The following is a 22,714-nucleotide window of genomic DNA, read 5'->3' as shown; positions in this document are numbered from 1 at the left end:
TACTTTTGAGTCATAGCCTAAACTACTCATGATTCATCTGTTCCCAGAGCTGCATTTTAACCTTCACCTTTATTTTCAATAAATGTAAAATGTCAATAATATTCTGTTCCAAGTATGGTTTCCATCATCGCCAGGCATACCTCACAGCTGTGAACGTTAATGAATCCCTCCCATTATATTAATACTTCATATATACAGTATACAATGTAATTATGAACATTTAATGATTAATGTCAATAGCCCTAGTCTGGCTCATTATTGACCTAAGAAAAAAACACCATGCATTCTCTGAAGAAAATCATGAAATGTTTCGACACACCAATGAAACCTTTAGCTCAAAATCAGTAAATTCCTGTGTGAACTTGCTATAGACATGTAATATGGCATGCTGTGCATGTTCTTTGAGAACCCCCCTCCAACCCAATAAAAGGACAACAGTCACAGATATTTGTTTAATGTTGCAAACAATGACATCCAGATGTTAACAATTTTGCTGAACGTGAGAAAGACCATGAAAGCAAAACAATAAATCCTGTTAAAGGTGTGAAGAAGTCTGAAGCCCTCAATCTATTCACAAGGCAGATCATAGCAGACAGATGGACTTGAGACTGGGGGAAAGGACCAACAGACAGTGAAAAGCTTGTCTGCCAGTCCCTCTGATCCACCTAGCCAGTGCAGCATAGGGATTGCTTGGGACCTGCAAATGGCAAAAAGTGATTTATTTTCACAGGGTAGGTACAACAGCAGTTATATAAAGCATTCATTCGATAACTATATTACAAGAGACACATTCTCCCTCCCAACAATTTGTTTATAGACCTTTCTTATCCAACCCAAGAAAGGGAAAAAGTTAAGAGGTAAATCTAATATCCATTTAGGTTCACTTCAGGCCTGGTTTAGAATTAACACCCAAGGATCCCGATATTATAATTCTGAATTTAGCCAATCAAAGAGAAAAATCGGCTTAAATCAGGAAGCTAACAGTCTAGCATCGAGAACAGAACATCTGAATGCTGAAGCTACACCAGAATGTCCTACTAGATACATTTTTTTGGGCTTCAGCTAAAACACATTTTATGGTGCATCAGCACCACCATGTCCAATTTTCCTATCGATTGCTGGTGTATGGAGTAACGCACGCAGACTCTCCAGTCTCCCACTGACTGACAGAAAGCAGCTTGGAGAAAGACCAGTCTGGGTCTGACTAAATGCATGGAAGCCTCTAGTCCAGAAGAGGCAAAAGTGGTATTCTCTCAATGAGAAGATTATTTTCTCTTAGAACATCTTTAGTCTGCCGCAATCCCATCACATATAGAGGAAGGAGCCAGTTCATTAATTTACAGACCTGTCCTCCTAACAGCAACAAACAACCACATTAAGTACAGAGCAGTCTGTCTGCAGACATCATGCCAGCTTGAGCCGACCTGTCTAGTAGAGTCTGTCTGGTGTCTTTGAAAAGTCAATATGCAAAATACACCGTATACATAGAAACAACACACCTGCTTACTGGTAAGAGACAGGAGGGATACAATCCTTTCTCATAAGAGATGGAGTTCTCTTATCCTACTTCTCGCTCTTTTAACAGTATATCGTTTGTCAAGTGGACCAATTAGCATTTGGCAGTTTAGCGGGGTGGCCTGTGGCTGATTGAGTCTGCGTCTGAAATGCACTACTTTTTAGGGAATTAGGGTGCCATTTCAGACTTGGCCTGAGTGTTCAGTGGCTTACATCACAGCACTTGAACCAGAAAGGCCCACCAAACCAGACAGCTCAGCCCCTGGTACAACAGGGGTACATGCAGCAGTTCTATTGTTGACAGGTCAAACTAGCCACTATGAGGGTTCAAAGGTCAGCAGCTAGCTACATCCAAACAAACACACACAGGAAGAGGAACAGGAAGATATTCAGCAAAGAAGCTTAAGATAAGATCAGTTAAGCAAGTGGAATTCTTTATTATAGAAATGCATCAATGGAAAAAGGCTGATAAAAAAAAATTGTTTATGCATTTTATTAAGTATTTTTTAATTTCTTACATCTTCGATCATCAGTCCGACAAAGGACCAAAGATCTAAAGAAAAGCAGGGATGTGCCAGACAATAGGATTTTCCCTCACCTGCTGCAGCGTAAGCAGCAGCAAGATGTTAAAATTTAAGGGAAATGGAGGGATTTGGTTTTCATTTCGTTCAGCCTCCAAGCTCATAAAATGAACAGAATATGATAAAGATCTGCCTGCCACCCAGGAGACGACTGCAATGTGTTAGTCGGCCTGTGGAATTTCACCTCGAGAGCTCTTCACTAGGAGTCTAAGCACTCTTCTGGGCACAAACGCAGCCTAGGAAGCCTAGCCCAAGACCAAAGCCAAGGCCGGTCTGTGGGAAGGGAGCTGCTTTAAGTAGGCTTAGGGGTTACGATCCCTTTACAAGAACTACCATCAGACCGCTCTACTGTACAACGAACACAAGCATTCATTAGCATGTCTACTACTAGCATTTTATTTCACCATCAATTGAATGAATCACCCCAACAGTTCACCAGTCAGTTTGGTGGAAACAGATTTGGACACTTCCCTACAGCTCAGTAAAATTACATGTATTTTGACCCCCCACAGAAACAGCTTTATTACCTCTCAACCATCTCTCCCCCGGAGAAATCTTTTGCACATCCCAAAACATACCTGAGGGGCAACTGACTCCTTGTCATGCTATGACATTCCGACTCATACGAAACTTGCATATTTCATCCAAAACTAAGGCTTAAGCTTACCCTCCCTAATTTACACAGCCCATAGACACAAGCAGCACAAGACAATGGCCAACTGAGCATCAAATCACTTACATGATTCCAATAGTATAACAGACAACCCAGCAGACACCAGATTCGTCAAATGGTTTGAAAAAGGGAGAGTTCAGTTGAGTCCAATGGAAAATCACTCAGGTTAGACTTGGGATGTCAATGAGCCATCTTACAGAGGGAGGGAGACACCTAAAGATTATTTTCAAGTGAATTGAAATTAAAAGAGGTGATCCCTGATGTCTGCTGCTAAAGGGCCAAGTGCTAGAGAAAAGCTGAGAAGCTCGCCTTATCAGTTGCGGCCAACCGTAAGGCCCAGTACCGGGGCGAACAGACAGGGGGCAGATTATCAGGGAGGAGTAACCTCACGCTATCGTCTCACATAGCTTTCAGGTTGGCATTTAGGCTTACAGTCCACTGAGTTTAGCCTAAATGCTAACCAACGGAAATAAGGGCACCATCTGCACAGCATAGCCAGGTTAATTCATTGAGATGCCAAAACAGAAATGTTATCCGATTCAATAAACGTGAAGCAGAACACATTTATTGTATAGGATAATTCTAAATTTAGTACGCGTCATGACAAGAGTAAAAAGCTGTTTTGTTTTCTCAACCCCCAGCTGTCCAAAGATACAGTTTGAAACATTTGTATATGCAGCAATTAATATATTCACTAGTTCCACATGAAGAGAAATGGTATGCACACTTCAGAAGTGAAGTTACAAAGCTACAGATTATTCCAATAAACCCCCCCCAAACCGACAATCTCATATCCTCCGGCATCAAGGGATTATACTTTTCCTTTTGTCATTTCCCCACCCCCTCAAAAACATCACCAACAGAGACTACAACAGTGAAAAGAAGAGAAAAATATATATAAAAATAAAATAGGCAGACAAAAGAAATATGACATGTAAAGAAACGTGTTTTAAATTATCAGTTTTAGTGCCCTACATTTTACACCCAGTCAAAGAGTGTATCCCAAATGGCACCCTATTCCCTGTATAGAGCACTACTTTTTAACAGGGCACAAGGGCCCTGGCCATCAGTAATTGCACCACATAGGGAGCCATTTGTGACACACAAAGAAACATCTGCCTTCAGTAAGTAGGTAGGTAAGGCTGCCTGTGACAAACAGCCCCGCCCATGTTAAACCTATGGTACTTCTAGACAACGTTATCATGTAAATTTACAGTATACAATTTTGTATTCATCATCACCATGCAATACTTTTTTTGCTGTGCAACATTTAATAGCTCAATCTACATCCAGAATAATGTACATAAAAGGACCATAGTTATTGGACCAGAGAGCATTATGACAGGATAAGGAATTAACCGTGGTGTGTGTGTGTAGCCAGAGGAGATGAAGGAGACTGTGGGAGGTGAGGTGGGGTGCAGGGGGGTGGAAAGAGGCCTAGAGGGGTGGAGTGGGAGGAGAGGGGGTGGTGGTGGTCTGATCTGCTCAGGTCTGATCGGATCAGCGACACTCCCACACTTTAACTGTTTGATCTACGCTTCCGGTGACGACGTACGGAGCATTCTTGTGGAAATCTGAAAGGAGAGGAGAAAGGGCATTAGTACAAAGGAAGAGTAGATAGAGGTTATTCATCACAAACCTATATTCCATTTAACATTATGACCTGAATATATAGATACACAGAAGGACAAAAAAGTATTTAGTCAGCCACCAATTGTGCAAGTTCTCCCACTTAAAAAGATGAGGCCTGTAATTTGCATCATTAGGTACACTTCAACTATATGACAGACAAAATGAGAAGAAAAATCCAGAAAATCACATTGTAGGATTTAATGAATTTATTTCCAAATTATGGTGGAAAATAAGTATTTGGTCAATACAAAAGTTTATCAATACTTTGTTATATACCCTTTGTTAGCAATGACAGAGGTCAAACGTTTTCTGTAAGTCTTCACAAGGTTTTCACACACACTGTTGCTGGTATTTTGGCCCATTCCTCCATGCATATCTCCTCTAGAGCAGTGATGTTTTGGGGCTGTTGCTGGGAAACACAGACTTTCAACTCCCTCCAAAGATTTTCTATGGGGTTGAGATCTGGAGACTGGCTAGGCCACTCCAGGACCTTGAAATGCTTCTTACGAAGCCACTCCGTTGCCCGGGCGGTGTGTTTGGGATCACTGTCATGCTGAAAGACCCAGCCACGTTTCATCTTCAATGCTATTGCTGATGGAAGGAGGTTTTCACTCAAAATCTCACGATACATGGCCCCATTCATTCTTTCCTTTGCATGGATCAGTCGTCCTGGTCCCTTTGCAGAAAAACAGCCCTAAAGCAACATGTTTCCAACCCCATGCTTCACAGTAGGTATGGTGTTCTTTGGATGCAACTCAGTATTCTTTGTCCTCCAAACATGACGAGTTGAGTTTTTACCAAAAAGTTCTATTTTGGTTTCATCTGACCATATGACATTCTCCCAATCTTCTTCTGGATCATCCAAATACTCTCTAGCAAACTTCAGACGGGCCTGGACATGTACTGGCTTAAGCAGGGGGACACGTCTGGCACTGCAGGATTTGAGTCCCTGGCGGCGTAGTGTGTTACTGATGGTAGGCTGTGTTACTTTGGTCCCAGCTCTCTGCAGGTCATTCACTAGGTCCCCCTGTGTGGTCCTGGGATTTTTGCTCACCGTTCTTGTGATCATTTTGACCCCACGGGGTGAGATCTTGCGTGGAGCCCCAGATCGAGGGAGATGAGGTCTTGTATGTCTTCCATTTCCTAATAATTGCTCCCACAGTTGATTTCTTCAAACCAAGCTGCTTACATATTGCAGATTCAGTCTTCCCAGCCTGGTGCAGGTCTACAATTTTGTTTCTGGTGTCCTTTGACAGCTCTTTGGTCTTGGCCATAGTGGAGTTTGGAGTGTGACTGTTTGAGATAGTGGACAGGTGTCTTTTATACTGATAACAAGTTCAAACAGGTAACGAGTAGAGGACAGAGGAGCCCCGTAAAGAAGTTAAAGGTCTGTGAGAGCCAGAAATCTTGCTTGTTTGTAGGTGACCAAATACTTATTTTCCACCACAATTTGCAAATAAATTCATTAAAAATCCTACAATGTGATTTTCTGGATTTTTCCCCCTCATTTTGTCTGTCATAGTTGAAGTGTACCTATGATGAAAATTACAGGCCTCTCTCATCTTTTTAAGTGGGAGAACTTGCACAATTGGTGGCTGACTAAATACTTTTTTGCCCCACTGTATGGATAGATATAGATATATATACACACTGCTCAAAAAAATAAAGGGAACACTAAAATAACACATCCTAGATCTGAATGAATGAAATATTCTTAAATACTTTTTTCTTTACATAGTTGAATGTGCTGACAACAAAATCACACAAAAATTACCAACGAAAATCTAATTTATCAACCCATGGAGGTCTGGATTTGGAGTCACACTCAAAATTAAAGTGGAAAACCACACTACAGGCTGATCCAACTTTGATGTAATGTCCTTAAAACAAGTCAAAATGAGGCTCAGTAGTGTGTGTGGCCTCCACGTGCCTGTATGACCTCCCTACAACGCCTGGGCATGCTCCTGATGAGGTGGCGGATGGGCTCCCCTCCCAGACCTGGACTAAAGCATCCGCCAACTCCTGGACAGTCTGTGGTGCAACGTGGCATTGGTGGATGGAGCGAGACATGATGTCCCAGATGTGCTCAATTGGATTCAGGTCTGGGGAATGGGCGGGCCAGTCCATAGCATCAATGCCTTCCTCTTGCAGGAACTGCTGACACACTCCAGTCACATGAGTTCTAGCATTGTCTTGCATTAGGAGGAACCCGGGCCAACCGTACCAGCATATAGTCCCACAAGGGGTCTGAGGATCTCATCTCGGTACCTAATGGCAGTCAGGCTACCTCTGGCGAGCACATGGAGGGCTGTGCGTCCCCCCAAAGAAATGCCACCACACACCATGACTGACCCACCGCCAAACCGGTCATGCTGGAGGATGTTGCAGGCAGCAGAATGTTCTCCACGGCGCCTCCAGACTCTGTCACATGTGCTTAGTGTGAACCTGCTTTCATCTGTGAAGGGCACAGGGCGCCAGTGGCGAATTTGCCAATCTTGGTGTTCTCTGGCAAATGCCAAACGTCCTGCACGGTGTTGGGCTGTAAGCACAACCCCCACCTGTTGACGTCGGGCCCTCATACCACCCTCATGGAGTCTGTTTCTGACCGTTTGAGCAGACACATGCACATTTGTGGCCTGCTGGAGGTCATTTTGCAGGGCTCTGGCAGTGCTCCTCCTTGCACAAAGGCGGAGGTAGCGGTCCTGCTGCTGGGTTGTTGCCCTCCTACGGCCTCATCCACATCTCCTGATGTACTGGCCTGTCTCATGGTAGCGCCTCCATGCTCTGGACACTACGCTGAGACACACAGCAAACATTCTTGCCACAGCTCGCATTGATGTGCCATCCTGGATGAGCTGGACTACCTGAGCCACTTGTGTGGGTTGTAGACTCCGTCTCATGCTACCACTAGAGTGAAAGCACCACCAGCATTCAAAAGTGACCAAAACGTCAGCCAGGGAGCATAGGAACTGAGAAGTGGTCTGTGGTCCCCACCTGCAGAACCACTCCTTTATTGGGGGTGTCTTGCTAATTGCCTATAATTTCCACCTGTTGTCTATTCCATTTGCACAACAGTATGTAAATTTATTGTCAATCAGTGTTGCTTCCTAAGTGGACAGTTTGATTTCACAGTAGTGTGATTGACTTGGAGTTACATTGTGTTGTTTAAGTGTTCCCTTTATTTTTTTGAGCAGTGTAGAAACAGAAAGGACAAGTAAATGCGCAATGGATTATGGTCATTGTAGTCAATGTTTTATGCGTTAAACTAAGTAGAATATTGGCCAGTTGGAAACTAACTCCCTACTACAAAACACAGTTCAGGCTGGATCTGATTGATCTCTAGAGAAAGTGTGCGATGTGCGCATTGAGCGCATAGAAAGAAAACTAAATGGAATTCGTTGGGTTAAAAATGAAAAAAAAAATACCTGAAATTTCAGTTAATCGCCCAGCACTAACATTTTGCTACAGTGTGCCGTACTGAACAAGACCCAGCTGTAACTGACGTTGACTGTAGAAGAAAAGATTGAGAGTGGCTTACCCAGAGAGGTAACAAAATGTTCATGGGCACTCAGGGTCTTCATGCAGCGCTTGTTCTTGTAGTCCCAGATCCTTAAGGTCTTGTCGTCAGCACAGCTCAATATGAACTTGCCTCCGGGGTGGACAAGCATCCCGCGCACCCAGTTATCATGGCCAACCTGGGATAAAAGCATTTGGTTAGAATTGTTAATACAAAATCTATGGTCAGTTTCCCAGACTAAAACTAGCTTTTTAGTCCAGGACTATGCTTAGTTCAGAAAACCAGTCAACCTGGGACAGAGTTCGTTCAGTTAAGACTAGGGTTCAAGAAGGTCAATCCTATTGCAATTCATGTCATGTGAGTACTGGATTCAACAACATAAAATGTGGACATTTTACAAATAAAAACTGCATGAATCAAAATTACCATCTATTGTGTCTAAGATTGATGGTCCACTCACCAGTGTCATAAGGCACATCCCAATGCTGACGTCCCACATCTTGATGGTCTTGTCTCTGGAGCCAGACAGCAGGAAAGGGCCCGGCTTACCACTCTTCTTAGACTGGAAGGACACAGGGAGAACAAGAACACGATAAGCTCCAATTCCCGCAGTAAAATACCAATACAGAACCTTTAGCAGTCTTCACTTGCGGGACGTCAACCCTTAATCATTTCTTTGTGAGGGCCAGCAGCCAGCAGCCTTCTGAATGAAATGTATTTTTATACCACAGCCTTTGATAAATAAATACCACCTTAAAATCAGAGGAAATGGACTATCAACAAAATAGTTATCAGACAATTTATCTACAGAGCAGGGCACATGCCTACACTTCAGAGGTTCAATTACAGACTCTGCTTCCATATAAGAGTGATTCTGAACACAATAGCAGAAACTTGCACTGAGGGGACCTTACAGCTGAGGGCAATATTTGATTATAGACCAAAATGTGCACTTACATTCAATTGTTCCATTTCTATATGGTCTGTGGTGCAGTATAAATTGTAATTTTCCCATACTAAAACCACCATCAATTTCTTATTTTAAAATCAAATATCTATCTTCAGCAGCTAAGCATGAGTGAAGAGGATATTCTTGGTCTTCAGCACTAACTAATTATTTCTTGGGCACTAGGCAAACAAATCGTCGCCAAATGTATGGGTGGGATATTATATACTATACATACAAAAGTATGTGGACACCCCTTCAAATTAGTGAATTTATCTATTTCAGACCCACCTGTTGCTGACAGGTGTATAAAATCGAGCACATAGCGATGCAATATCCATATAGACAAACATTGGCAGAAAAATGGCCCATACTGAAGAGCTCAGTCACTTTCAATGTGGCACAGTCATAGGATGCCACCTTTCCAACAAGTCAGTTCGTCAAATTTCTTCCCTGCTAAAGCTGGCCAGGTCAACTGCAAATGCTGTTATTGTGAAGTGTAAAGGTTTAGGAGCAACCACGGCTCAGCCGCAAAGTGCATAGGGTATAGAAATGGTCTGTCCTCGGTTGCAACACACTACAGAGCTCCAAACTGCCTCTGTAAGCAAAGTCAGCACATTAACTATTTGTTAGGAGAACCATGATATGGCCGAGCAGTCGCACACAAGCCTAAGAGCACCATGCGCAATGCCAAGCGTCGGCTGGAGTGGCGTAAAGTGCGCCGCCAATGGACTTTGGACCAGTGGAAACCTGTTCTCTGGAGTGATGAATCACACTGGCAGTCAGACAGAAATCTGAGTTTGGAGCTACCAGCCCGAATGCAGTGCACCAACTGTAAAGTTTGGTGGAGGAGGAATAATGGTCTGGGGCTGTTTTCCATGGTTTGGGCTAGGCCCCTTAGTCCCAGTGAAGGGAAATCATAATGCTACATACAGCATACAATGACATTCTAGACGATTCTGTGCTTCCAACTTTGTGGCATAAGTTCGGGGAAGGCCCTTTCCTGTTTCAGCATGACAATGCCCCTGTGCACAAAGCGAAGTCCATGCAGAAATAGTTTGTGAAAATCAGTGTGGAAGAACTTGACTGGGCTGCACAGAACCCTGACCTCAACCCCATCGAACACCTTTGGGATTCATTAGAATGCTGACTGCAAGCTAGGCCTAATAATCCAACATCAGTGCCCGACCTCACTAATGCTTGTGGCTGAATGGAAGCAAGTCCCCGCAGCAATGTTCCAACACCTAGTGGAAAGCCTTCCCGGATGTGTGGAGGCTGTTATAGCAACAAAGGGGGGACCAAATCTATATTAATGCCCATGATTTTGGGATGAGATGTTCAACAAGCAGGTGTCCACATACTTTTGGACATGTAGTGTGCACACAGATATAAAAGTAATTACATGCCTCATAACATGCCCTTCCCTGTTTCAGAACTCTTAACAGTTTGGGTTCCCCTGTGCAGGCTCATCTCAGCACATAGAGCAGAGCAGTCTTAAATGTCAACCTCACATTTGGCTGCTTTTGTTCACAGAACATAAAGTGTACCAGTATAATTGATGTCAGGAGAACCATTCTACCTGAACCAGCTCTGCTCCTAAGCACCAAGTTCTTCAAGTCTTCAAAAGGAGCATTTGATCAAAGGCAAGGGTAATGGTGTGTGTGTGTGTGTGCACGCATACAACAATACCTTAGCCAAGAGCAACAATACCATCACTGCAGACTTAGCACATCAACCATTCAAAATGGGTAAATACAGAAAGAGCGCTAAAGAGAAGAACAGGCTCCCTCTGTGAGAACATGGGATATTGTGTATCATTGTGCGCAGGCATCGAGGCAGACCGGGTTCTTGACAGGGCAACTAGCTGCCGGTGAGGATAAATGTTTTAATCGAATGAAACTGAAATTGGACATGCATGATCACAAGACTTGGGAGAGCAGGACAATCACAGGACATCGGGGGGACTCACAGGGGCAGGGTGATGGTCTGACCCTGGGTTCATGACAGGGTTGCTCCTGTACTTTTAATTTCATGGTCTGATTCAAACGTCTGGCTCTGTAAGGTGCCAATCTTAGGTTAGGAGATGGACCAAATAAGCCAGATATATGGGAAGTCAGAGGGAGGGTGGAGAGCAAAGTACATTTTCTGACATAAGAAATACACGCACTGTAGGACATGGGCATATTATTAACTTGGGTGTTCACCTGGGAATATCTAGGTCAACTTTCCCTTGGGCAATCAGACACTTGTATGTACCTAGCCGTAACATTTAAATAGGTGTGCGCACAATATTATCTTGATATCACATTACCATTTTACTTAAGCCATGTACATACAATGCTCTCGGAAAGCATTCAGACCACTTGACTTTTTCCACATTACTTTCCAAAAATTGATTAAATACTTTTCCCCCTCCTCAATCTACACACATTACCCCATAATGACAAAGCAAAAAAACAGATGATAAATTTTCTTAAAAATGTATTTAAAAAAACTGAAATCACATTTACATACATATTCAGACACGTTACTCAGTACTTTGTTTTAGTGCTTTTGGCAACGCTTACAGCCTCAAGTCTTTTTGGGTATGATGCTACAAGCTTGACACACCTGTATTTGGAGAGTTGCTCCCACTTCTCTCCGCAGAAAAAAAAGCTGTCAGGTTGGATGGGGAGCGTCGCTAAACAGCTATTTTCAGGTCTCTCCAGAGATGTTTGATCCGGTTCAAGTCCGGGCTCTGGCTGGGTCTCTCAAGGACATTGAGGACTTGTCCCAAATCCACTCCAGTGTTGTCTTGGCTGTGTGCTTGGGGTCATTGTCCTGTTGGAAGGTGAACCTTCGCCACATTCTGAGGTCTTGAGTGCTCTGAAACAGGTGGTTTTCATTAAGAATCTCTGTACTTCCCTCCGTTCACCTTTCCCTCCATCCTGACTAGTCTCCAAGTCCCTGCCGCTGAAAAACATCCCCACAGCATGATGCTGCCAACACACTTCACCTTAGAGATGATGCCAAGTTCTCTCCAGACGTAATGCTTGGCATTCAGGCCAAATAATCTTGTTTTTCCATGGTCTGATAGTCTTTAGGTACCTTTTGATAGCCCACTTGGAGTTTGCCATGTGCCTTTTACTGAGGAGTGGCTTCCGTCTAGCCCCTACCATAAACGCTTGATTGGTTGAGTGCTGCAGAGATGGTTGTCCTTCTGGAAGGTTCTCCCATCTCCACAGAGGAACTCTAGAGCTCTGTCAGAGTGACCATCGGATTCTTAGTCACCGCCCTGACCAAGGCCCTTCACCCCCGATTGCTCAGTTTGGCCTGGCGGCCAGCTCTAGAAAGTCTTGGTGGTTCCAAACTTCTTCCATTTAAGAATGATGCAGGCCACTGTGTTCTTTGGGACTTTCAATGCTACAGAAAATGTTTGGTACCCTTCCCCAGATCTGTGCCACGGCACAATCCTGTCTCGGAGCTCCACGGACAATTCTTTTGACCAAACCATGGCTTGGTTTTTCCTGACATGCACTGTCAACGGTGGGACCTTATATAGACAGGTGTGTGCCTTTCCAAATCATATTCAATCAATTGAATTTACTACAGATGGACTCCAATCAAGTAGAAACATCAAGGATTATCAATGAAAACGTGATGCACCTCACCTTAATTTCGAGTCTTATTACAATGAATCTAAATACTTAAGTAAATAAGGTTTTTAAAACATATGGAAAAAATTCTAAAAACCTGTTTTCACGTTGTCATTATGGGGAATTGTGTGCAGATTGATGAGGAAAATGTTTTATTTAATACATTTTAGAATAAGGCTGTAACATAATAAAATGTGGAAAAGGGGACTGGGTCTGAATACTTTCTGAATGCACATAAAGGTTTTGGCACAGATCCAGGGACAGGGCATAAGGGTAAGGTGCTTTTGAAGAGTCAGCAGGTGGCGTTTTGAGGAATGAAGGAGGAAGCAAAGCCTTTAGTTCAGTGTGAATATCAGTATTTCAGTGTCAAGCTCCTCACCTCTGAGCCGGTGGCCTCCAAGATGGTGGGATGGGCACTCTCAGGAGCCCAGGAGATGCACTCCACCACGTGTTCGTGCTCCCGCAGCTCAGCCTTGCACTCTTTGGATGCCACCACCCACACACGCACAGTCTGGTCGTTGGAGCAGCTGGCGATCAGGGTGCCATCCTGGTTGGGCCGGACCATCCTCACCCACTCCCTGTGGCCCGTGAACGTCTTCACACAGTAGCTGATGGATGGGAAGAGGGGAGATGGGTTAAAGATGGTTGCTTACTTTGCAGAGGCATATGAAATGTAGAATACTACTTAAAAGAAGAGAAGCTCCTGCACACTTGTGAACATTTTTGCTCACGGTAAGCACTGCTATTTGGCAACATACTTACCCAGTGGCCACCTCCCACATTTTAATGGTTTTGTCCCTCGAGGCAGATACTATGTGATCTCCATTGGGCATGATGGCAACAGATGAAACATTGTGATCGTGTCCTGGAAAACAAAAGACAACGCAATGAGACCTTCACATGGCCATAGGTAGCCTAGCGGTTGAGAGTACTGAGCCAGTAACCGAAAGGTTGCTGGCTCAAATCCCCGGGCTGGCAAGTTGGACAAAATCTGTCATTCTACCAACAAATTTTACCCTCCGAGGGACGATGTGGACATCGATTTAAAGCAGCCCCCCTGCATCTCTCTGATTCAGAGGGGTTGAGTTAAATGTGGAAGACACATTTCAATTAAATGCATTCAGTTGTGCAACTGACAAGGTATCCCCTTTCCAAAACAACCACTGAGAAATAACTTTTGGTTAAATGTCCAAGTACTGTACTTTAGACAGAGGCCAGTTAGGCTAAATGCATTGTTAGCCAGCTTTTCCTGCCCAAGCCTTGCCATTTCTGAATGCCACCCATTTTGACAAGAAGTCCTCCCCATCATGTCACCGGAACTAAAACGTGCCATAAAAATTGGTTTTGTTCAAATTAGCCAATTAACATGAATAGTGAGATGGCCAATTACGTCCAGGGTGTCTTTGTTCCTGGAGGAGAGGCAGTTAATTACCTAGAGACCAAGGCAGCCATCTTTAATCTGCTAAAAAGATGAGGAAACTAAAGAGGCTCTAAAAAGGCAAGCTTAAATATATATGTGGTGGGGAGGGGTAGTGTGTGTGTGTGCGTGTGTGGGGGGGGGGACCCCACAGTGCGCAATGGCTGTTATAGTAATGGGTGGTCAAAGGCTCAAAAGGACTGTTATCTGTTTCAGGGGGGCCTGAAGGCACACGTAAAATGTGCCGCTTGGAATTATCCAGCAATTAGGATTAAAAGAGGGGAGGGGCAGTGACACTGCCTAAGGACTGGTACATTTAGAGTGCTGATGATATGAGAAATAGCACCTCGTCTTGAGGGTGTGTGAGTGAGTGTGAGTGAGTGCAAGAGTGAGAGAGAAAGTCCCCACCGCCTGTAGGAGTTGGATTGGGGAGGATGTTAAGTTTGGCATTAACATTAAAGCCTGTGTGACAGAATTTGGTTGTGATATGAAGCTCCTGTGTTTCCCTGGGTTATCTGTTAATTGAAGCAGATTGCCATGAACGCAAGTGAGGATGAGCCATATCATGTGATAATGAACAGCATCGGTAGCACCTGTGTCCCAACGCACCATCCAAACACATGCTCACACATACGTCTGAAATTGCTCATCCAAGCTTTGCCTGAACCAAACAATCACACATACCTCGCCATCCCTGGTCCTCCTCATGGTCTAAGACATAATATCCTTCAACCGATTAGCTCTCTAGACAGTCCCACCCACCCACCCACTCCTGTCCCTTCACTCCCCTCACCATGCATGGTTCTGATGCACTCAAAGCCCTGGAAGTCCCACAGCTTGATGGTCATGTCTGCAGAGCAGGAGGCCAACAGCTTGCCAGTATGGTCAAAGGATATGTCCTGGACAGAGTCTGTGTGACCCTTCAGCGTCCGCTCAAAGTCTCCTGTCTCATAGTCCCACACCTGGCAAGGAGAGAAAACACACCATTTCAGCTGCTGTGTGAACATAACACATGAACAGAACACCCCTCAGCTGCTCTCCAAAATCTAGAAGTCCTCACACCGCAACAGAGACCAAATACCACTGTCTTGTCTAGCCTAGTCTGCACCGTGACACTGCCTCTTCCCTGAGCGACCAAGCAGCCAAAACAGGCTTACAGGAGGCAGGCTGTGAGTGGCACAGAGAGATAAGGATAGATCCATAAAATGCAGTAGAATATCATTAATGTCATATCACAAGAGAACCAATACATCCTGGGTGAGGTGCCAGAAACACTTCTCTATACATTAAATACCTACAGTTCACTGTCTGAGGTTCGTCTCTAGAGCTCCAATAGCACAGAATGACGAGCCTACAAGCCAGACGGCGTGTCGACATGCAAACACCCATACAAACCCCATACATATTCAACGTTCAAAACCTTGATCTGATTAAGTTACTGTTTTTAGAAGAATACATTTGTCTGTGAAGCATATAAATTCAAATATCCCCATATTGGGATAGTGAGAGAAAGGAATAAGCCTAGGGTGGTTGAATAAATGTCTATTGTGATTGTGTTGATATTGACCGTGGGATTTGGGTCTTAAATAGCAGGGTCAACAACAAACACTAGTTTGGCTGCATCTAAAACATGATGGGTATCACATTACCCTGTGTTTCCAGACAGGCAGGCACTGTGGGGATAAGCTTTTCCTCCATCACTGAGCATTTGGGGGGGGGGCTGGACTTGGGAAAACTGACAGAAGCCCCCTCCTTCTGCCTCATTTGGGCTTTCTCCACCCGCCCCCGCCCGTTTTGAGTCTAGTCTACCACAAAATCCACCCCAGTATGGCGTGTTGTTATGTCTGCCAGTACCACCAAGACCATCACTTAGTCTGCAGAGCTTGTGCTTCTGCCACCAAACCCATCAGTGCTGAGCTTGTTACCTATGCAAATAGCGGGCTAGTGAAACATAGTGGTGCAATTTATTACAGCTTTTATGGTATTTTCTTCTGCAGACCAACGTATCCTGTTAGCTCAGTAAGCTGCAGTATAGATGAAACTGCACAATGTCATTAGGTAATAAGGTCAGAGGTCAAGGGAGGCTAACCTGAAAATAAACTGTTTATGTACTAACAGCATGAGATAAACCATAAAATGAATGTACGCCACTTTGAACGATGTGGCTCTAAGAGAGAGAGAGACTAACGTTAACTCTTTCCATTGACCAACTAAAAATAAGCTACATCCAATTTAAAGATCAAACCAATAATTAATATAGGCCTACTTGAGAGGACACTAAAATAGTCACTTTAAAATAATGTGGTCCAGTCTGCGCTGAAGGCCTCCGCAGGGTCTTTCTTGCCATAAGCAGCAGTTAACCTGACACTCAACCTCAAGCTGTTTGGCCTAGTTTAGTGTGAGGGACAGGGCTTCTTATCACCATGCAGAGAAAGGGAATGCGAGACATACAGAGCAAAGGAAGTAGAGAAGACTCACTGCTCACAAAACCTGCTGATTTACATACGGCCAAGGTGGCGAGCTCAAGGACGGTAATATGTAAAAAAAAAAAAAAGACTAGTTTCAGACTGCAGGCAAACCAACAGCCTTACTGGAATGTCAAAGAGAGAATATCAGTGTGCAGAGCTCTTACGTTCAGCTCCCCAGTTAAAGATTTAACAGCAAGGTCTGGAGGGAAAGTAGGGCACAGAGTGAAGCGAGCCAGGCTAGGAAAGAAGAGGCATAAGAGGGCAGATTGGGAGATTTGGAGCCTGACTGTGCCTGCTCTGGGATGGCTGGATGGTGGTGGCAGGGGGGCCAGCACACAAGCGAAAGATAAAATAACAGGAGTAAAGGAAGGGGGGAGGTGGTGGTGAAGGCCCCTGGAGGGACTGTGGCAAAATAGAGAACAGGCGACTGATTCCACATGAATAAAAGATACAGAGGTAGCTCGCTGTGGTAGCGCAGCAGACCAGACACTGTAAAAACAGCATGGCAGACAAACCAGGGTCATTATTATACTGCCTGTATTAATGCACTTAAAAATAGCAATTTATGGATGTCAAATCGATAGGGGGGGTTGCTGTAGGGCGTGTCCTGATAAAAGGAGAACGCAAGCGAGAGAAAGCTCGCGGGCAAGTGTGGTAGGTATTAGGTAGTGCTGATGCGGTGCCAGGCTGGCACACAGGCTGAATGAACAACAAGGAAGCAGAGCTAATCGCTTTGGGAACGCAGCTAAAAGCAAACACTATTGTTTTATGAGCATCTCTCCTCTGCGTTTCGTAAAAAAATATCTAAAAGAAATCCACACATGCCTAGAGCATATTATACAGCTAAGCAAATCCAATGCAAGTCAATAGAGAATGAGGCCTGCTACAGCGTACTCCATCTTTCAAAATATTTCAACAGCATTGAAGGTCCCCAAAAACAGTGGTCATTATTCTTAATGGAAGAAGTTTGGAACCACCAAGACTTCCTAGAGCTGGCCGCCCGGCCAAACTGCGCAATCAGGGGAGGAAGGCCTTGGTCAGGGAGGTGACCAAGATCCCGATGGTCACTCCAGAGTTCCTCTGCAGAGATGGGAGAACAACCATCTCTGCAGCACTCTACCAAAATCGGGCCTTTATGGTAGAGTGGCAAGATGGAAGCCACTCCTCAGTAAAAAGGCATGACAGCCAACTTGGAGTTTGCCAAAAGGCACCTAAAGGACTGACCATGAGAAACAAGATTATCTGGTTTGATGAAAGCAAGATTGAACCTCTGGCCTGAATGCCAAGCGTCACATCTGGAAGAAACCTGGCACCATCCCAACAGTAAAGCATCATGCTGTGGGGATGTTTTTCAGTGGCAGGGACTGGTAGACCAGTCAGGATCAAGTGAAGGATGAACAGAGCAAGGTACAGAGATATCCTTCATTAAAAATCTGCTCCAGAGTGCTCAGGACCTCAGACTGGGGAAGGTGCACCTCGCAACAAGAAAAAGACCCTAAGCACACAGCCAAGGCAATGCAGGAGTGGCTTCAGTACAAGTCTCTGAATGTCCTTTTGGCCTAGCCAAAGCCCATACTTGAATTTGATCAAACACCTCTGGAGACCTGGTAATATCTGAGCAGCAACGCTCCCCATCCAACCTGAAGATCTGCAGAGAAGAATGTGAGAAACTCCCCAAATACAGGTGTGCCAAGCTTGTAGCGTCATCCCCAAGACGACTCATGGCTGTAATTGCTGCCAAAGGTGCTTCAAGAAAGTTGAGTAAAGGGTCTGAATACATGTTATTTTTAAATGTTTGATTCGCAAACATTTCTAAAAATGTTTTTTTTGCTTTGTCATTATGGGGCATTGTGTGTAGATTAATGAGGAATAAAAAAATAAAACAAAACATTTTTTAGAATAAAGGTTATAACTTATACTTTCCTGAATGCACTGTATTTGGCATATTTGGGTTAAGAACAGGTCAAGTAATACTATATGCTTTTAAACAATTTAATTCTGAAATGTAACTCAAGTGTAATTTAGTGTCTCAACATTCTCAAAACCCCAAATTAGATTGACAATGATCGATACTGTAATATTGTCATTATCTATGTGGCCTAAGTACACTCTTAGCTATGATGTGGGCGTAAGTTGCTAGCTAGCATTAAACTTATCTTATAAAAAACAATCATAATCACTAGTTAACTACACATGGTTGATGATATTACTAGATATTATCTAGCGTGTCCTGCGTTGCATATATTCTGACTGAGCATACAAGTATCTGATTGAGCGGTGGTAATTGTCATTGTGTTGCTGGTTCGAGCCCAGAGAGGACCGAGGAGAGAGACGGAAGCTATACTGTTACACTGGCAATACTAAAGTGCCTATAAGAACATCCAATAGTCAAAGGTTAATGAAATACAAGTGGTATAGAGAGAAATAGTCCTATAATAACTGCAACCTAAAACTTCTTACCTGGGAATATTGAAGACTCGTGTTAAAAGGAACCACAAGCTTTCATATGTTCTCATGTTCTGAGCAAGGAACAGAACCATTAGCTTTCTTACATGGCACATATTGCACTTTTACTTTCTTCTCCAACACATTGTTTTTGCATTATTTAAACCAAATTGAACATGTTTCATTTACTTGAGGCTAAATTGATTTTATTGATGTATTATATTAAGTTAAAATAAGTGTTCATTCAGTATTGTTGTAATTGTCATTATTACAAATAAATACATTTAAAAAATAAAATATATTTAAAATTAAAATAAACGGCTGATTAATCGGTATCGGCTTTTATGGTCCTCCAATAAATCGGTATTGTTGTTGAAAAAAAATCATAAAATCGGTCTACCTCTACTCCTGAGTTGGGAAAATCTTGTGCAATACACAAGATTCAAGATCCTAAATGGCCTGGCTCCCCCTCCACTCAGTATTTTTATAAAATGGAAAACCCAAACATATGGCAGCAGATCCACAAGGTCTGCCATGAGAGGTGACTGTATAGTTCCCTTAAGGATAAGCACCTTTAGTAAATCCGCTTTCTCTGTGAGAGCTTCCCATATCTGGAATACACTGCCATCAGACACACAACTGCACCACCTATCACACTTTCACAAAATGTATGAATACATGGCTAAAGGTCAATCAGATTTCTGATCATGATCCCTAGCTGTGTATTGCCACTTTCCATGTTGTCTGTAGCTTGTGAGGTGTGGAAACACTTTGTTGCTTTTATGAATTTTGTCTTACTGCTTTTTGTTCTACGTCTTGCTTGTCCTATGTTGCTCTGTCTGTATGCTACGTCTTGCTTGTCCTATGTTGAGCTGTCTGTATGCTATGTCTTGCTTGTCCTGTTGCTCTGCATGTGCTCAATGATTGTCTATATTGTAATTGTTTTTAATAACCTGCCCAGGGACTGCGGTTGAAAATTAGCCGGCTGGCTAAAACCGACACTTTTACTGAAACGTTGATTAATATGCACTGCCCCTGTAGAAATAAAATAAACTCAAACTTGCACCAACTACACTGAACAAAAATATAAATGCAACAATTTACTGAGTTACAGTTCATAAGGAAAATCTGTCAAATGAAATAAATTCAGTAGGCTATAATCTACGGGTTTCACATGACCAGTAATACAGATCTGAATCTGTTGGTCACATCTTTTTTTTTTTAAAGGTAGGGGTGTGGATCTGAAAACCAGTCAGTATTTGGTGGGACTACCATTTGCCTAATGCAACGTGACACATCCCCTTTGGATAGCATTTATCAGGCTGTTGATTGTGGCCTGTGGAATGTTGTCCCACTCCTCAATGGCGGTGCGAAGTTGCTGGATATTGGCGGCAACTGGAACACGCCGTCATACACGCCGTCAATCCAGAGAATCCCAAACATGCTCAATGCATGACACGTCTGGTGACATTTTCAGCTTGCAGGAATTGTGTACAGATCCTTGCGACATGGGACTGTGCATTATCATGCTGAAACATGAGGGGATGGCGGCAGATGAACAGCATGACAATGGGCCTCAGGATTTCATCATGGTATCTCTGTGCATTCAAATTGCCATCGGTAAATGCAATTGTGTTCGTTGTCCATAGCTTATGCCTGCCCATCCAATGACCCCACCGCCACCATGGGGCACTCTATTCACAATGTTGACATTGGCAAATCGCTTGCCCACACACCACCATCTGCCCACAACAGTTGATACTGGGATTCATCCCTAAAAAGCACACTTCTCCAGCGTGCCAGTGGCCATCGAACGTGAGCATTTACCCACTGAAGTCAGTTACAACGCCAAACTGCAGTCAAGGTCAAAACCCTGACAAGCATGCAGATGAGCTTCCCGAGAAGGTTTCTGGGAGTTTGTGCAGAAATTTGTGGGTTGTGCAAACCCACAGCTTCATCAGCTGTCCAGTTGGCTGGTTTAAGAGTATTCCACAGGTAAAGAAGAAGGATGTGGAAGTGCTGGAGTAGTTAAACGTGGTTTACGGTCGCGAGGCCGGTTGGACATACTGCCAAATTCTCAAAATCGACGTTGGAGGCAGCTTATGGTAAATAAATGAACATTACATTATCTGGCAAACTCTGGTGGACATGGTTGCAGTCAGCATGCCAATTGCACACTCCCTTAAAACATCTGTGACATTGCACATTTTAGAGTGGCCTTTTATTGTCCCCAGCACAAGGTGCATCTGTGTAATGATCATGCTGTTTAATCAGCTTCTTCATATGCCACACCTATCAGGTGGATGGATTACCTTGGCAAAGGAAAATGCTCACTAACAGAGATGTTAACAAATTTGTGCACAGAATGAGAGAAAAAGCTTTTTGTGAGCATGGAACAATTCCAGGATCTTTTATTTCAGCTCATGAAACATGGGACCAGCACTTTACCTGTTCTGTTTATATTTTCACTCAACATATGTTGACACCCAATTTTATGCTTTTACACCAAATATAATTGGTTCAGTGGCACGTTTTGAAATTGTACAAGGACATGAATTGGTTAAAGATGATGTAGTTCAATGGTTGGTACACAGCTCTGCAGTTGACCTTTACTGAAAAGGGACTCAAACCCAGGCCTTATTGGTTGCAGTTATACATACCACTGTCAACTCCCATACAAGTGGATAAAATAACTTGCCAGCACAGTGTTGGGGAAGTTGTTTGGGGCGGTTTGCTTGCATCCCATTTAAGTGCATCACGTTGTTTGTACATTGTTTAATTGTTTCCCTGGAGAATAACAGAGTAAATGCTTGTTGTTTATGATGGTTCTTATATTCTACTGACCTTTATTGTGGCGTCCTCGGAGGCAGACACCATGACACTGAAGACTGGGTGAAAGATGACACGTGTGACGGGGGAACGATGGCCGCTCAGCGCGTACTTCTCCGGCGGGCGAGGTATCCACTCTTTGGGGTCACGCTTCTGGGCTATTGGCCCACCCAAGGTTATCTCCTCCTTAGCCTCGTTCAGCTTTGACTCCAGCTCCATCACCTTGGGGGTTAGGGGGCATATGTAGAGAACATTGTAATACAGTCACAATAGGATATGCGGTAACAAAGAAGGAAATTAGACATTTCTGGCACAAAATAGCTGCCGCGCTTCATCTGGTGGGAAATACATATTGGTGGTGGATGAGGTGAGTTTAGCCCTTACAACGTAAAGCACTTTGAGACGCTTGGAAAACCTCCATTTTGGAATACAGTACATGTATAATCTGTAAAAGTGAGCAAAAACATCTAATATAAGCTTGCTAATGCTGATGATACATGGAAATCTCTGCTGGCTTCTTCAGTGTACTGCTAAGTAAGCACATCAAAGCCACCCATATCAAACGATCTCATATCTTAAGGGCATTAGGTTAACACATTAAACTCTTTGTTGTGTAACCTTTTTAATACGCTGTGTATAGTGAGTATCGGCTCAGATGACGTTCCGCCGCAGTCATGGGCCAAGACTAGGAGACACAATCCCCAGCTACAAAAGCATCACCTGAAACAAAACAAACCTTCTTTTGTAATCTGATGACTGAGGTCCATTTCTTTTCCAAAAGGCCAGCGTACTTCTTATCCAATTCTTCATTCTGGTTGGGGAAAAAAAGAGATTATATTTTTTTGGAAAAGAACACTGCACGCACACAGAAACACACAATCTAGCACAGAACTTAGCTTAGGCCTAATCAGTGGGGCCTATGGGTCTGCCTGGGGGGCAGCTGAGATTGCAGACAGAGTCTTCGGGAACAGTAGTGTGCGCGAGCGAGAGCGCAGTAATAAGGAATGGGATTTACATCCCTACACCCAAACATAGTCAGCCTTGAGGCTAATTGTA

At 43.7% G+C, this 22,714-nt stretch overlaps 1 protein-coding gene across 3 annotated transcripts in view; it reads right to left on the bottom strand.

Annotated features, from left to right (window-relative positions):
- Positions 1–438: 438 nt before the first annotated feature.
- The window catches only part of LOC112267040 (lissencephaly-1 homolog A), a 92,418-nt gene continuing 70,142 nt past the window's right edge, over positions 439–22,714 (bottom strand). For all 3 annotated transcript variants that reach the window (XM_024445047.2, XM_024445046.2, XM_024445049.2), the window contains exons 4-11: positions 22,395–22,469; positions 21,674–21,880; positions 14,710–14,878; positions 13,262–13,364; positions 12,879–13,107; positions 8,379–8,480; positions 7,940–8,096; positions 439–4,343 (exon numbers count right to left, since the gene is read on the bottom strand). In XM_024445047.2, coding sequence (XP_024300815.1) covers positions 4,270–4,343; positions 7,940–8,096; positions 8,379–8,480; positions 12,879–13,107; positions 13,262–13,364; positions 14,710–14,878; positions 21,674–21,880; positions 22,395–22,469 — 1,116 coding nt within the window. In that variant the 3' untranslated portion in view covers positions 439–4,269. The remainder of the gene's footprint in view (positions 4,344–7,939; positions 8,097–8,378; positions 8,481–12,878; positions 13,108–13,261; positions 13,365–14,709; positions 14,879–21,673; positions 21,881–22,394; positions 22,470–22,714) is intronic.

The sequence above is a fragment of the Oncorhynchus tshawytscha genome, linkage group LG14, assembly GCF_018296145.1.
Source record: "Oncorhynchus tshawytscha isolate Ot180627B linkage group LG14, Otsh_v2.0, whole genome shotgun sequence".
Classification (NCBI taxonomy): domain Eukaryota; kingdom Metazoa; phylum Chordata; class Actinopteri; order Salmoniformes; family Salmonidae; genus Oncorhynchus; species Oncorhynchus tshawytscha.
Note: the sequence above shows the minus strand (reverse complement) of the source record. Positions and strands in the feature narration are given on the sequence as shown.